The sequence below is a fragment of the Protomyctophum bolini genome (genome assembly GCF_963924005.1).
Source record: "Protomyctophum bolini genome assembly, chromosome: 2".
Classification (NCBI taxonomy): Eukaryota; Metazoa; Chordata; class Actinopteri; order Myctophiformes; family Myctophidae; genus Protomyctophum; species Protomyctophum bolini.
Genome location: NC_137863.1, coordinates 7709461 through 7722182, shown reverse-complemented (window position 1 = coordinate 7722182; position 12722 = coordinate 7709461). Strand labels below are relative to the sequence as shown.

Here is a 12722-nt window from a genome sequence, read left to right as displayed (position 1 = left end):
TCCACATTGTGTTTTTCGTAAATTAATGCCCCACTTGATCATACTACAGCGTCACACAAAAGCAAAACGTTTTGTATTTGAATCCTGAAATAGTACTGTAACTGTTATGGATATATGAGGTTTTTGCACTGCAAAAGCAACTCTGCAAGCCTTGAGGGGCTGTGACCAGGGTGTCAACTCGCTGTTCCTCTCCAACTATAAGCAGGGAGGAACGTATAGTTACACTTCCAGCGGGGTGGGAGAAATGCCACGTTGGGGACGTACCGTTTTTGGATGATTTCTTTCCCACGAAAGAGATTTTAATTGCATCCCATAATGCATTACCTACCACATGGTAACGCAGAGCAGATCTGTCACGTGTGATGTCTCTGAAGACACATGAATCACTTGTTTAGTAAATGTGTCATTCTGTTGCTGTTGGGCAGAAACCTTGTATCTCCAAGTTTTAATGAAATATGAACCGTTTCAAGTGAAAGTGGTTAAGTGTGTATTTTATAAATATTGAACCAATAGTGTTATCAAGAGCTTGTGACCACAGGTTATTTCTTTCTTTCTTTCCTGAAAAGTAACCACTTCAGGACATACAAGGTTTCCACCGCAGCGCTTTACATTTGTCATGTAAAATCTGGTGAGGTATGTTTTTGGCTTGAGTGCCGTCGTACAGGGTGTGTTGGTTCCACCCAGGGCTTTGAGTCATGCTGGATAGTGTCTCCCTCCTTCCCTCCAGATCCCCCTCGCTCCCTTTCTCCATTGATTCTCACTGTTCAGCTGATGAGCTTTGCATTCCTGCCAACGCGTGGCATAAACACCGTGGTGACTTCATTTGTTCCTATACACAGAAATCCTCTGAGAGCAGTAAACTCACATAGTTAACCGGCATGGACGCACGCGCACGCACGTACATACCGTAAACACACACCCACACACACACACACACACACACACACACACACACACACACACACACACACACACACACACACACACACACGTATGCATGCAGACTTCACAATGCACACATGCAGACAAAGCCTCTCCAGGCCTATGTTCTTCAGTGGTGTGAGCCAACGGATCGACTGTTTCCAAATGATCTAAACAAGACTGTGTCAACTCTCGCCAATATCACTGAGTGACCTGACACGCGCACGCACGCACACACGCACACACACACACACACACACACACACACACACACACACACACACACACACACACACGGTGTAGTGTTGTCGAGTCCAGTTCTGCACACATGGCCACAACACATTGGAGTCTATCTGACTTGCCATAACAATGCAGTGCTGTTGTTATGAGAGCGGTGCTTTATGATGTAGATAATGGCGTTTGAACCTAGGAAACTCTGTATCCCCCTCTTGGGTGTTGTCATCTCACATTAAAATCTGGTGCGAGGCTAATGGGTGTGTGATTCTGCACGGTTTGAAGACACTGCCTTTCATAGTATTTTGTGGTAACACCAGCGTTTAATCAAATATGACCGGCTGCTCAATTTTTCTGCTGAACTGCAGTGAACAAACGAGTGACCCATACCATCTATGTCTCTCTTTCTCTTTCTCTCTCCCTATTCTACAAAGCTATATACAATTCATTATTACCCATTCCGCACTCTAATCTATGTCTCACTGTCTTTGTACTTCCTTCCCTCTTGAGCTCATTAAACTTGTCTTGTATTTCTTTCAAGACTGAACAAAAATGGCTAACATGTTTCTCTCTCCCCCCCAACCCAGGACTGTCCCCAGATCTTGCCCTCCACCCAGATCTACATTCCCGTCGGGGTGACCAAACCCATCACCCTGGCCGCTAAGAACCTGCCCCAGCCCCAGTCCGGCCAAAGGAACTACGAGTGTGTCTTCCACATCCAGGGAGAGACCCACAGTGTCACTGCCCTCAGGTTCAACAGCACGTCCATCCAGTGTCAGAAGACATCGGTGAGTAACGGTGGGCGTCTGGTGGAAATGAGTGGTTACCAGTCTGTTGCTTTTTGATGTTTGTGATTAATTGCTCAATACTGCTGTCAAGCGGTAATGTTATTAAGTGCTATCGGTCTTAAACCAGTCAATTTTACTACACTGCAGCGGCTTGACCCCAGTGTGGATCATCGACTTTGTCAGAGTTTAAATAATGACCTCCCACCACTAACGACCACGTTGGCCAGTAACATGCTCATTGTTGTGATAGATGACCATGCACGGCTACGGACAATGACTTGGTCTCAGTGGAGACAGATGACCCAATACTGATCTCCTACATTGAACCGACAGGTGGCCATTGGATATCGACTTGGAGTCAGAGAGCACAGAGATGTTGAAATCCTGGCCTAAGAATAATCTTCACTAACTGCTATAGAATAGGGAAAATAACCCCCTGATTGGCTAAGATTGGCTTCCATTCCAATTTTGCACGCACATTCCCACTAGGCCGAGGAAGAAATTCCACTTGAAAATGTTCAACTCAGCCTCATGGTGGCGCTATAACTGGCCGATTCGTGTTTTTACCTATAACTGCACCGATCTGTGTACCTTGTACACACACTCCCTAGAGGCCAAGGAAAAACCTTTGCCTGGAATTTTTCACGTCTGCTCTTTATAGCGCCACCAGGTGGCCGACATATGTAAAACACATTTTCTTATATTACTCGTTTTATCCAAATTTCACGCAAATTAGTACACAATATGATCTCCATAGTCATGTGATCAAGACGGGTTTGTTTGATTTCTCGTATTCCATCCTGATTGGAGTAGCCCGTTTTGTACCCGTTTTGTACAAAATGCCACAACTCATCAACGGAGTGTCCGATTGCGATGAAACTGACTAGGCTGAGGAAGAAATGCCACTTGACAGTTTTCAAATCAGCCACATGGTGGCCAAGTCGCGTCTTCACATATAACTGCACCGATCTGCATAAAACGTTGTATGCACACTCCCTACACCCCAAAGAAACACTCCCTACACCCCAAAGAAAATGTAATTAATTCATTAAATTGCCTTTTCGATCACCACCAGGAGGCTCATTTATGTGCAACACTTTTATATATGCCCCCAGGGGCACTTCTTCTATAGTTTTATATACCCCCAGGGGCACTTCTTGTAGTTTATATGCCCCCAGGGGCACTTCTTGTAGTTTCTACCTTATATGCCCCCAGGGGCACTTCTAGTTTCTAATGTGATCTGAAGCATGACATTGTAGCATTGCCAGTGCAATAAATGAGTTTCTTCTTAACACACTGTTTGATCATGTGAGCAGTAGTGTGTGCGTGTGTGCGTGCGTGCGTGCGTGCGTGATTAAGGTGTGTCCAGGAGAAGGGTAAGAGAGAGAAATTGGAGGGAGGTCTGTGTAGGATTCTGTGTGATAGATAAGAGGTATAGCTGTGCGTTGTGCTTCACTGAGGCTGAAAATGTGGAGAGGAAGTGTGTCTCTGAACCTCGTCATGACCAGATTGATCATATTTACACCTCCACTCCATTTCTCTGAATGTCTCTCGCCCCCGTCCCTCTCTGTTCAACTGATATTTTTCTCTTGTCTCCTATCTCTTTGTCTGTCATACTCTCTGCTCCTCCATTAGTCCCCCCCCGTTCTCTTCTCTCTGCCTCGTCTCGTCTTCTCTCAAACGCGTTTCTCTGCCTCTCTGTTTCGAGGTACTTTATACGATGCAGGAGGTTGGTTCAAAAACCTTTCCTTGCCAAGGAGAACCCCCCAAATGAATATGCACCAGGGACTGTTCACTCTGTTGCCTTCTGGCAGAAGGTATCGAAGCATTGGAAGTAAAACAGCAAGATTTTCCAAGAGCTTTTTCCCCCAAGCCGTCAGACTTTTGAACAAGTGCAATATCCCCTAACCTTTTCCCCTATATGCTGCTATAAGGACTCCTGTTGTGCAATATCTGTCTCTCAATGAACTAATGGTGCTTTTTAATGTATTTGTTTTTAAGTGGATTTTAGATTTGAATAGTATTTTAGCTCTCTTTTAACTAGCATACTAAAAGCCAGTGAAACGACATTTCGTTCTCTTATGCATTTTATGTATCTGCTGAATGACAATAAAGCTATCTATCATTTGGCCCATCTGAAAACATTTTGAGCCAGGGACCCCCCATACAAGATATATAGCTCACAACATGTTATATTGTGATGCACTTTAAAAACCACTCTGACACTTAGTGGTACTGAAAACCAGGACGTTGCCGTCATGCGCTCAGAGTGTTAACCGGTTGCAGCTGCCTAGCGGCGGCCGCCATCAGTTGTGATACTGTTAACAACGTGTCATATGTTGCGTGGCTTTAGTCATTAGATATGAAAATAAATAAAATCACAGCCAACACCTGGCAGCCTTCGTAACAATTCACTAATGGCTCTTGCACCTTGAAATGCTATAAACCCACACGTCACTAGGTGACGTTGCCAACATTTTCACAGGTTTGTGTCCGCCGTGTTGATATGGGGATCCGCTCGTAATTCCGACAGCGCATTAGTCCGGCAACGTGGCTTCGTGTACAGTTTGGGTTTTACGGACAGGGTTAGTTATGGGGCGACGCTGACCCATTGATATGAACACATTTGTAGCATAGAACAGCACCAATTGCCTGCCCTGCAGGACAACTCATACACTAGCTACCCTGATGGCTATAGCAACGTCGGATTATGCCCCGTTTATGCTCTATATCAGTGGTTCTCAACCCGTGGGGGGGTCGCCAAATTATTTTGGGGGGGTCCCCAAATTATATATAAAACATTTTTTGCAACTGAATGGCTGTAAAATGTTTACATAGTACATGCATAAACTTTCCTTAATGATTGTATCTGGTTTCAGTATTCATTTATGATATATTTTCTCTAATATAAGGTTATCTTTGCAGTCAGTTTGTATTGGGGCGGGGCGGGGGTCGCGAGACATGGCCAAAGCGTTTCCGGGGGTCCCCTGCCAAAAACGTTGAGAACCCCTGCTCTATATTCTGCACACGACACCGTTCCATGACGAGATAGGAATCCGACTTCACTGTACAGTCCTCTGTCAACAACTAGTTAGGTGTTGGCATGCTACAGCCAGCTGTTTGTGAACGCCGGGCTAATTAGCTAGCAACTGGGCTGTCTTTCCACAGAGATGCCTGTTTATTGACTGTTTATTGTAGCAGCAAGCCAGTGCTAATCAGCAATACAGCCCCAAGCCATGCCAAAAGAGGGCTTTCTCCGTTTGACAGGTTCAGTTCAGACATGCTAGCAGCAATTAGCCTTCAACTGTCAGCACTTAGGTGTTGTTAACAATTAGCCATGCCGGCTTGACGACATGCTTAGATATCGATGTAACATGTAGTACGTATCAAGTCTACATCAGGTCTCGGTTTCACTCGATGAAAGCGCTGCCAGCTGTGTAAAAGTCCATTTAAAACACTATTATTATTATAATCATGTCCCATGAATTATGCCCCGAGATGATTCTAAAGAACCAACATCTCAAATATTAGTTTATCCAGATTTGGACATCCATAGCAGTCTTCCATGTTTGTATCTGTCTTTGACAGTGACTCAATGAATCATGTATGATTCTGCAGTGGAAAAATACATCCGGTATGCTGCATACACACTGCTGCCTGGATGCATAGGCATGGATGGAGCTTTGGGACTAAGGGTTAGAGTGTGTGTGTGTGTGTGTGTGTGTGTGTGTGTGTGTGTGTGTGTGTGTGTGTGTGTGTGTGGACTGTGCATGGGAATTATTCAATATGCCTGAGGCTGTGTATAACAGGGTGGTTGCATGTGTGTGTGTGTGTGTGTGTATGGCCCCATTACACCAACAGCTATAGTAGGATAGACTGTCTCAGGAAGGCGGGTGGTATGCCAATCAATGGAGTAAACACACGCTTGTTAATCCACAGTTTAGCCTTGTGTTTGAGAGACACACGCCAGCGTTTGCCCCTGCCTGTATCAAACAGGCACACGCTGGCGAGAGGAAGGTGAGGTTTTTAAAAAGTGGTGTGGAGGAAAGCATAACTTGCAAGGAGATGTGAGCAGTGGAGAGGATTTGAGTGACAACAGCTGAATTATACAAGCTCACAACATATCACATTGTGACACCACGTTGAGAACTTGGTGAAGATGGGCTATTTTCAGCGAGTGACAGTGAGTGGAAGTGGAGGTATAGGTGCAACATGGTTTGAGGGGAGATGTTTAGAGGAATGTGAGAACGATATATATTGAAGAGAACAAAGGAGAGGGGAGAGGGACGGAGGAAAAGTATCTCTTTAAGTCCAAAATGCACTCTTGTCTCTTTTCAAATCCCTTCATTACACCATTCAAAATGAGAAAACTAACCCACATGGAATATTCCACAATATCCATGACGGGATCACATTTGAGCTCTGGTTACATACACGCAGCTCCTTTTACACTGAGAATAACAACCGAATACTTGTGTATGGTATCCCCTAACAGGAGACTATCAATAAGCCAACTGTAAATGTGACATTATGTGATATGTGATAGTGTAACATCAGCCCCAATGCTAACCTAGTTTGGTATTGGCTATCCATATCCGTTTATGGGAGAAATATTGTTCCTGTGATATCTCTATATTAGGTTACTGTACATACTGACTTCTCCCACGGGGGCCAGACATGAGAAAGAATGCAGCTGAGCCAGTTCTGGTCGGGGGGGGGGGGGGGGGGGGGGGGGTTGTTGTTCCGCCAAGACATGAAACTCTTTAGTTTTCCTCAACGTGCTGCTCAGTGTTTTGTTTTAAAACTCTGGGGGATGTTTACGTGGTCGGGATTTGTTCAGAAGTGTTTATGAATGTTGAACACTTGATGTTAGGGAGGGAGAATGAGACGTCACACTTCAATGGCACAGGCTAAATTATCTGTGAATATTCAGACCATGATGCAGACTGTCTCTATATTAAAAAAATAGTTTCTCCAACTGTTGTTTTTGCACGCACACATAAGCAAGCACGCACGCACAGACTCCTGGGTCATAAGGGCTGATTGAACACAGCTGGGTGCCGTTGGAAGATGGAGGTAATGTGGAAGAAAAGGAGGACTGCGATAGCGGAGACATTTCTGTGCATGTCTCGTCTGCCACTTTCAACCTGGATGCCCTATTTTGGGTACGTCATTATATGAGTGACAAAATGTCAAAACACTTCAAAAATACCAAACATAGCCGATCTACAAACACATTGTGATTCATATACAGGACATACAAGGTTTTGGCACGACAGTGTGGGGCTTATTACACCATTACCTTCACTCTGATGAACCAGTGGGCCACTCCATCACCCCGCTTCTCTCTCTCTCTCTACCCTGCCCCTGGAAACACAAGGCATACGAGGGGCAGGAGGACAAAATCTACTCTGTGTGTGTGTGTGTGACTGTGTGTGTGTGTGTGTGTGTGTGTGTGTGTGTGTGTGTGTGTGTGTGTGTAGCAGCTGTTTGTTAAAGCAGAGATGGGAAGTATCAGGGGTCCTGATGGCATCCAATTAAGGCAGATAAAATGATGATGAATTGCAGTCGGGCAGTAGAGACGGTCGCCTGTGTGTGTGTGTGTGTGTGTGTGTGTGACTCTGTGCTCACATGTAACACATACAGTACTTACAGAAAGGCAGGAAAATAAGTAGAGAGAAAGAGAGACGAAAGAAATAACAGAAAGCAAGGGAGAGCAAACGAAGGAGACAGAGATGGAGGGATGAGAGACACCTGGAGGAGGAGAACAGGAAGAGCATAAGGACAATATGGAGGCAAGCGTTTCGTCATGCAGAGGAGAGGAGGAGGACGACAAATCATCCTCTCTTTTTATCCCCCTTTTATGGAAGGAGAGAAGGATCAACAGATGGATGGGTGGGTGAATGGGATGATGGATGGATGGAGGATTAAGTGGATGAATAGGTGCAGGGTGAATGGACGGATGGGTGGGTGAATGGAAGGTTGGGTGGATGAATGAGTGGATGAATGGGTGGGTGAATGGAAGGTTGGGTGGATGAATGGGTGGGTGAATGGAAGGTTGGGTGGATGAATGAGTGGATGAATGGGTGGGTGAATGGAAGGTTGGGTGGAGGAATGAGTGGATGAATGGGTGGGTAAATGGAAGGTTGGGTGGATGAATGAGTGGACGGATGGGTGGGTAAATGGAAGGTTGGGTGGATGAATGAGTGGATGAATGAGTGGATGAATGGGTGGGTGAATGGAAGGTTGGGTGGGTGAATGGAAGGTTGGGTGGATGAATGAGTGGATGAATGGGTGGGTGAATGGACGGATGGGTGGGTGAATGGAAGGTTGGGTGGATGAATGAGTGGATGAATGGGTGGGTAAATGGAAGGTTGGGTGGATGAATGAGTGGATGAATGGGTGGGTAAATGGAAGGTTGGGTGGATGAATGAGTGGATGAATGGGTGGGTAAATGGAAGGTTGGGTGGATGAATGAGTGGATGAATGGGTGGGTAAATGGAAGGTTGGGTGGATGAATGAGTGGATGAATGGGTGGGTAAATGGAAGGTTGGGTGGATGAATGAGTGTATGGAGAAGTGAAAGGATGAATGGAAGATAGATGTGTGATTGGTGTTTATAAGGCTATACCTTTTATCTTACCTTTCTAACTTTTTACTTTTTCATTTCTAATTCTTAAACTTTTTTAAGTGATACTGCGCCCAGCCCCCCCGCGTGCGCACACACACACACACACACACACACACACACACACACACACACACACACACGCACACATACACACAGAGAGATAACTGCATGGAGATGACAGGGCTAATGAGCATGGCACAGCTTAATGAGATATAAACACCAGACCTGCCACTGCAGTCAGCTACAGTACAGCACACACTGATACCATTTTAATTGGCCTGGAGACAGACTGGGATTCTGTGTGTGTGTGTGTGTGTGTGTGTGTGTGTGTGTGTGTGTGTGTGTGCGTGTGTGTGTGTGCGTGCATACATGCGCGCACAGTAATTGGAGGCCAGTATGGAGACTCAGATTGTATAGTATGTCTTTGTGTGTCTTTGGACATCTGTGTATTTTTGTGTGTGTGTGTGTGTGTGTGTGTGTATGTGTGTGTGGGGTGGTGCATGAAGCTCACTTGTTGTCTATGCATGTCTTCGCTGATGAATCCTCCAGCATAAATCTTTCCTCAAAGCAGCGCAGGAACACACACGTGTGTGCGCGTGTTGCTACAGAGGTGTTGCTACTGTAGTATTTCTTCCATCTTCCAATATAATTCCTCATCTCTGTTTCTTCTCTCCACCTTTTCTCTCTCCATCTGCTGCATGCACCCCACCAGCCTCTATATTTCTATTTCTATCACTCCTCTCGCCTCCTCTCTTTTCCTCCCCCTCCCCCTCCCTCCCCCCCCTGTCAGGTGAAGTGCATTTCTCTTGTCCTCTGTTAAATCAAAATGAATTGCTGCTCAGCTGTCGGCATATGGCAGCATCTCCACCCCAGTCTATTCTTCCTCTTCCTCTTTCTCTTCCTCCTTCCTCCTTCTTCTCCTCCCTTCTTTTCTCCCGTTCTTCAGTCACTCCTCGCTAAAGGTCATTACACACTGGCGAATTAGCGACGCGATGCGAATAAGCGATCTGAAAATGCGAAATATTGCATGTTGCAGTTCGCCTGCGAATCTCTGCAAAATACGACACCAGAGCGAACAAATAAAGAGCGAAAACGGTCGCATTTTCGCACATTCGCCACTGATGTGGAAGCTTGCATCGACTTCAATTGTTTTTTTTTAAATGCGAATTATTCGCACGAATATATCACGTCGCCAATGTGTAATGACCTTTACTCCCATAGTCCCATGCTATAGCTCCCCCACCTACATATCTTCCTCCAAACACTCCCCTCCCCACTCGCTCTGATCCTTCCCCTACCAGCCATGGGGCGCATACAGTATGGAGAAGATGTTTGGTAATTAACCGCAGCCACACTCTTCAGGCATCAGCCATAAGCTAACAGGAAACGAGGGGAATGTGGAGATAAGAGTTGAGGAGGAGAGTAGGAAAAGAGAGGAGGGTAGTGGGTATGCGAAGAGAACACAGGCTGTCACTTTATGCTTAACGTGTAAGTGAACACCTCCACCTGCCTTTGACTGTCTGACCGACTGCATCATGCAGGCCTTTACCCACTTCAGTTTAGCAAAAATGTACATCTACAAGCCCACAACATCTGGTGTGATTCTCACATCTGGTGAGAATCTGCACATATCAGCCTTGCTGATAATCAACACGGGCGCACCACAGGGCTGCGTGCTCTGTCCCCTCCTGTACTCAACTCAACTGTACATGTATGGCTATGTGCTGCCAAGCACTGCTCCAATATCATTACATCTACTGACCACAATAACGATAAGATAAGGCCTATAGCAGTGGTTCCCAAAGTGGGGTCCTTGAGGGAGTTCCAGGCGGTCCCAAGCTAAATGATAGTTTGGAACCAAATGGACCCTCATGGGTCTGTAACTCTGAGAGTGTACAAATGAAACCAAATGGACCCGGACCCAGGTCCATTTGGTTTCATTTGTACACTCTCAGAGTTAAATTACATAGATTTTACAATATAAATTAGGGTCTCAAGATAGAAATGCCATTAGATACAAATACAATTGTCACTTTTACTTATGTACAAACTTCTCTTTTTATTTTTTAATATATTTGTATAGTGGGTGCTGTATTTAGGGTGTTGTAGTGCCATTTTGACTAGAGCTGTTATTGGTGACTATAGTGCTGTTATTGCAGAACTTACCTCTTTTCTCGTACAACCCTTCCCATGTACGGTTGAACCTCTGTTAAGGACATAATATGCAAGCTAGAATCCCTGTCATATAAGGTGAACATCCCATGATAATAGGCAAACACTTGGCAAAGATAGCACATCTACAAGCATATAGCTGCCAGGCCCCTAATGAGCTGCCAAGGCCCCTAATGAGCCAACCCCACTCCTTCATTATGCAGGAGATATGTCCGTATGTTTGGGACAATATCAGCAGCCAGTCTCGGTGTGGTGTGTGCTAGCATGGACCTGAATCTCAAGCTGCCTCGGTGGGCATCCGTGTGGCGTGCTAGCAGGGATCTGAATATCATCCTCCTGCATCCCTCCCTCCCTCCCTTAAGCTTCCATGTTGTCAGTCTCTGCAGAGGGAGCAGGATGCTCAAAATGATTTGTGATTGCTTTGAAATGTAATTGTGGTTGTGGATAGCAGCCAGTTGTTCTCATTTTTCCTCTGCTGTATAATCATAATACTGTTTTAACGTTCATTCATCAGGAAATAAATATTTATTTTTAAAACAATGCAAATACTGCCTCGTCAAAGTTGGTATTGTGACTTTATATATTGTCAATTACTTGAGGGGTCCAATGGAGTTTGGTGGTTTCTTCTTCTAGGTCGTCCTCAGACGAGCCCTCCATCGTCGTTTCCAGTCATCCCGGTTCTCCATACATCTGACCAGTTCGTTGGTACTTTGCGCTCCTGCGTCGTTCTTGAGTACATCCACGTATGTTAGCGTTGGACGTCCTCGTGACCGGTGCCCGTGCGTTGGTTCCCACAGCACTAGTTTACTGGCTGGCAGCTCTTGGTGTCTTTGGCAGTGTCCTGCTAGTCTCATTCTCCTGGCTGCTATTTTCTGGGTCACCCTTGGCATTCCATCATACAGAGTTGTGTTTGTAACATGTGTGCTCTTATTGATGTTGAGTACTGCCCGCAACATTCTGGTGTAGCACCCATCGAGAGACTTCTGCAGGGTTGGCTTCAAGGTCCAGCATTCACTGCCATATAGGAGAACGGACTCTACCGTTGCGTAGAAGAAGCTTAGTTTGGTTTCCTGTCGCATTTACTATGAAATCGTCCATTTCCCGTCAGTTATTTGGTTGGTCACGCCCCCATATATGGTCATGTCTCGTGACATCACGTGATGTCATCAATATTAAGCAGTATATACAGTACACAGTACATAAACATAGTTTAATGTACTACACTGCTACATGGGTCAATGTGGGATTACAGAAGTTTGGTGGAACGGAAGGGAGAAGATGCTGACAATGGATGTTCCAACAAATTACCAATTACTTTCCCTCAAGCCAGCTCTCTCTATCTCTCTGTCTCTGTCTGTATGTCGGTCTCTCTGTATGTATGTATGTCTGTCTCTCTCTCTCTCTCTCTCTCTCTCTCTCTCTCAATGAAGAATGCATTTGTGCATGTGTGTGCATGTACTGTATGTGTGTGCGTGCGTGTGATAAGCTGGGTGGTGGGGTCTGGCCATGCCCCAATCCTGTTAGCATTAGCGATTACCGCTGGCTAACAGGCCTCTATTATGGCTAATTCCAAGCTGCCTGACCCTGCCACACACAAACACACGCACACACTCGCATACACACACACTGCACATCCACTAAGCTATAGGAAGGATTACTACTTTTATCCTTGATTAGGAAGTCATATCTGGCTAGAGTTGTGTGTACATGTGTACATGTGTGCTAGTGTAGTGTATGGCATGTCCTCATGGTATACAGTACATTGGTATAGACTACTACTGCATTAGACCTACACAGTAAAATCCTATGTGTTCATTCTATCCATTTGTGACCTTGAAGGTACAAATAAAATGCAAGCTGCATTTTTTGTGAATAGAATGCTTTAAACTATTATAGTATTTTAATACAATAGGCTATAACTACTACTGCAGTGGTTATATTAGAGGTGTTCTCCAATTCTTCTTCCAGTTATTTAGT

At 45.2% G+C, this 12722-nt stretch overlaps 1 protein-coding gene across 4 annotated transcripts in view; it reads left to right on the top strand.

The window, feature by feature from the left end:
• The window catches only part of plxna1b (plexin A1b), a 228104-nt gene that overhangs the window by 153081 nt on the left and 62301 nt on the right, over positions 1-12722 (top strand). For all 4 annotated transcript variants that reach the window (XR_013965144.1, XM_080780037.1, XM_080780035.1 and 1 more), the window contains exon 10: positions 1743-1943. Coding sequence is in view for 3 of the 4 variants with exons in the window: in XM_080780037.1 (XP_080636163.1) it covers positions 1743-1943 (201 nt within the window). In the remaining variant the exon portion in view is untranslated. The remainder of the gene's footprint in view (positions 1-1742; positions 1944-12722) is intronic.